The following is a 4,549-nucleotide window of genomic DNA, read 5'->3' as shown; positions in this document are numbered from 1 at the left end:
ATAGCATGGCACATGATCACGATACATAAAATACTTAGAGAGGAATTGACTGTGTAAACAAAGATTTCCAGAAGGAGGACGAAAAGCTAGAGATCCGTATCTTTCACGCTGATGTGAAGAAGTTCATCTTTAATGTTTGTTCTGTAAAAAAGCTGTAAAACAATGCTGTAAAACACAGCATTGCTAGGAAATCCTAGGTGATGGTCACCTTCACCCTTGCTAGGAAATCCTAGGTGATGGTCACATTCACCCTTGCTAGGAAATCCTAGGTGATGGTCACATTCACCCTTGCTAGGAAATCCTAGGTGATGGTCACCTTCACCCTTGCTAGGAAATCCTACGTGATGGTCACATTCACCCTTGCTAGGAAATGCATTATGGTGGTCACACTTACTCCTGCTAGGAACTCCTACTAAGTATAAAGTCACCCTTCCTAGGAATCCCTAGGATGTATACACAGTCATTCTTACTAGGGACTCCTAGGAAATAGAAAAACTTTTGCTTTGAAATCTTAGGAGGTTTAAACATTCACTGTTGCTAGGAGCATTCAGTGTTTGTGTCTCAGTATAAACAAAACTCATTTAGGAACGTTGCTGAGACGAATAATGAGCATATATTGGCCATCCTGTTCCTGTGACTTGTTGCCATGGTGACGTGGCTTATCAGTTTATTTTTTGGTTATCATTATTTTATTCCACAGACGTGGCCATTCATTTACAATGCTAACCAGCATATATACATTTTATTCTGTTCTCCCAGGACAGGGTTAGTGAGCTGTTAAACGTATGGTTCAGTGATTTATTGAACAATCAACCACAGAAGGTGATTGTAGGGCTTATCCAATGCTAATCTCAGCTACACATATATAGATATATAAATACACAAATTTTCGTCTGACCTACATAAACAGTGTTCGAAGTGTCATTATACATACATACATACATACATACATACATACATACATACATACATACATACATACATACATACATACATACACATACACACATACATATATACACTACATTTATGTCTCTCCCACTTTGACAGGGTAAGATAGCTGCGACAGAAACTAGTGTGTTATTAAACACTTAACCACTGAAGGTGATTAAGATGCTTTTTACAAGTTCAGGTTATAGTTACGTGACAAACATTGTATAACTATTGCACTACATAGTCAATCTTGGGAACAAGTCCAATATACCATCAAGTGTTCCAGTATTCATATAGCATACAGAGTTCAGCATACCTCAGCCCAGGAGGGCGAAAGTCAGTCAGTATGGGACATTCTACACTATAATGTTCAAGGGAGTGCATGTTTTCTCTTTCACAAAGTTGACACATTGTGTACTCCACATTTGGGTTTTGAGAGGTAAGTCCACACGACTGATACGTCTATATTCCAGCCTACTATAACATCACATTGATGAGTTCTTGCTTTATTTGTTCCATATATGTATGTCTTGTCACGATATTTTTCACAATGTTTAATGCTACGACTTTCAGGTCTTTGTGAATTTGTTAAGATCAGTGTTGATGGGGAATTTGATGTTGATGGAACACTTAGTGGTGATGGAACACTTAGTGGTGATGGAACACTTGGTGGTGATGGAACACTTAGTGGTGATGGAACACTTGGTGGTGATGGAACACTTAGTGGTGATGGAACACTTGGTGGTGATGGAACACTTAGTGGTGATGGAACACTTGGTGGTGATGGAACACTTAGTGGTGATGGAACACTTAGTGGTGATGGAACACTTGGTGGTGATGGAACACTTAGTGGTGATGGAACACTTGGTGGTGATGGAACACTTGGTGGTGATGGAACACTTAGTGGTGATGGAACACTTGGTGGTGATGGAACACTTAGTGGTGATGGAACACTTGGTGGTGATGGAACACTTGGTGGTGATGGAACACTTAGTGGTGATGGAACACTTAGTGGTGATGGAACACTTAGTGGTGATGGAACACTTAGTGGTGATGGAACACTTAGTGGTGATGGAACACTTAGTGGTGATGGAACACTTAGTGGTGATGGAACACTTGGTGGCGATGGAACACTTGGTGGTGATGGAACACTTAGTGGTGATGGAACACTTGGTGGTGATGGAACACTTAGTGGTGATGGAACACTTGGTGGTGATGGAACACTTGGTGGTGATGGAACACTTAGTGGTGATGGAACACTTGGTGGTGATGGAACACTTGGTGGTGATGGAACACTTAGTGGTGATGGAACACTTGGTGGTGATGGAACACTTGGTGGTGATGGAACACTTAGTGGTGATGGAACACTTAGTGGTGATGGAACACTTAGTGGTGATGGAACACTTAGTGGTGATGGAACACTTGGTGGTGATGGAACACTTAGTGGTGATGGAACACTTGGTGGTGATGGAACACTTAGTGGTGATGGAACACTTAGTGGTGATGGAACACTTAGTGGTGATGGAACACTTAGTGGTGATGGAACACTTAGTGGTGATGGAACACTTAGTGGTGATGGAACACTTGGTGGCGATGGAACACTTAGTGGTGATGAGAAACTTGGTATTAATATTGCAAGATTGATTATAACTTATTAATCTGGTATTACCAGATAGGTGGCAGGAAACCTAAAATACTTATTAAAGAAACCTCCATAAGTACTGGGTAATTACCCGTGTAAGTACTAAGGTAAGTATCTCCTTAAGTACTAGGTAAGTGCCTCCCTAAGTAATGGGTTAGCAGCTCCGTAAGTGCTGGCTAAGAACTTACATAAGTACTGGGCAAAGACGGGGTAATTACTGGGAAAAAGCACTAAGCCATTACGACTGTGCAGCACTTGGAAGGGGTCAGGATAAGAATTTGGGATGGGACGGGGAGAAGGAATGGTGCCCAACCACTTGCTGGGACGGTCGGGAATTGAACGCCGACCTGCAAGAAGCGAGACCATCGTTCTACCGTCAAGTCCAAGTAGCTGGACTGTAGAAATAGCCAAGTACCTCTGTAAGTACTAGTTAAGTACCATCACAAGTACTGTGGGTTACTTTAGGCCAATGTCTACCGAATATGTAAATTTTCATGTAAGTTTCTTTTACACAAAAGTTATGTCTGGGATGTGGTCAGAGACCTTAACAGCCAGAAGCCATAAAGCACCAGTTTTATGGCTGGTTCAACGTCCAGCTAAAGTGAATTGTAGTGTCACACTTCTCATCTTTCTACAGCCTGTTCCGAAACGCTACTCTGGCGAGATAAGTGGACTTAATGGGCCTTTATAAAGCATCAAGAGGGAAGAGGAAATGTTGTTCCTCTTGCTTCCAGTGTTCGAATATAAGCACCAGAGGAAGTTATGTGTGAATGGATCTCCAAGATTAAAGTATTCAGTGAGAATCCACAAGATCTTCTCTGAACACTATTTATTTCCTTCTTCGAGGATGTGGGTCCCTTTTATTAAACCAGTGGTGGTACCCCTAAACATATATATATATATATATATATATATATATATATATATATATATATATATATATATATATATATATATATATATATATATATATATACATAGTTGGTTGCTATATATTGAGGAGATACCATGTATCCAGCCGGCCTTCTCACTCCGCCAGGCGGGAGATTATATGTATATATGTATGTATATGTGTGTGTGTGTGGGGGGGCGGGGGGGGGGGGGTATTGCGAGGTACTTAGGCTCCATGCTGCCTAGAAGACAGGGTTCGGGAGGCAACAATTAGATAGAAGTTTGAGCGGAGCACGCAACGGTCACTGATTGTATCCTCAGTAATGACAGTGATTGTGCCAGGCGGCGCGGGGGTGGGGGTGGTGGGGAGGGGGGGGGGGGTCATTAGCATGTAGTGGGGATGGAGAGGGGGGGGAGGGGGGGGGGGGGGAGAAGGGGATAGTAAAGAATAGGAAGCATCGTAGCACATGTTGGGTTCCACTCGAACCTCGGTACACGATTTGAGTAAGTTTAATTAGTTTATTATGGACTCTAAATCCATCGTGTGGTTGGGGGCCCAAGAAGGCTCCAGGGCCATATAATGGGCCCCAGAAACTGGACCCCCCCCCCCCCCAAATGGTCTTTTAGTTAAGCAATTTACATTTCTGATGAACTACAGTAGTTACGTGGATTGTGCAATGGAGTTGCTCGCCCACACCCCCCAGAGGGCAGCGGCAAGTAGTACAGTAGTTTGGCATTGCAGTTCGAGAAATTACATTAGTATGGAATATCAGTTTGAAAAAAAATGTATTTTTAATTTCTAGCACATATTCATTTGAGATAGAATTATCTATTAGTTATTTTCTCCCTTCATTGTAGATTGTACAAACTGTTTACATTTGTCCAGGTTTCCATCCACAGGTAGAGCAAACTCCCAGAGGTACTAAACCTTGGCCAAGTAGCTATATGACATCTAGGAGTCGTTTGGTTGTACTTGGTGATCCGTATGGAAGCCTCTGGTCTGAGACGAAGATCTTAATTTTACAAACTACATTAATATTTTTCCCTTAGATTGTCTACCTATTTCTCTGTTGGTCTCTTTCC

The 4,549-nt window shown here is 42.0% G+C and overlaps 1 protein-coding gene across 1 annotated transcript; it reads left to right on the top strand.

The window, feature by feature from the left end:
• Positions 1-1,490: 1,490 nt before the first annotated feature.
• Positions 1,491-2,591, top strand: LOC123765910 (putative per-hexamer repeat protein 5). The gene has a single exon (XM_045754775.1). It carries the CDS (start codon positions 1,491-1,493, stop codon positions 2,589-2,591), a length of 1,101 nt encoding a protein of 366 aa, XP_045610731.1.
• The last annotated feature ends 1,958 nt before the right edge of the window (positions 2,592-4,549 follow it).

Source organism: Procambarus clarkii, chromosome 37 (genome assembly GCF_040958095.1).
Source record: "Procambarus clarkii isolate CNS0578487 chromosome 37, FALCON_Pclarkii_2.0, whole genome shotgun sequence".
Classification (NCBI taxonomy): domain Eukaryota; kingdom Metazoa; phylum Arthropoda; class Malacostraca; order Decapoda; family Cambaridae; genus Procambarus; species Procambarus clarkii.
The sequence above is the reverse complement of the archived record's forward strand: the minus strand, read 5'-3'. Positions and strand labels throughout refer to the sequence as shown.

What these genes read in the sequence shown, in the direction of transcription:
- LOC123765910 (XM_045754775.1), top strand. Translation starts at nt 1,491, where the DNA reads ATGCTACGACTTTCAGGTCTTTGTGAATTTGTTAAGATCAGTGTTGAT.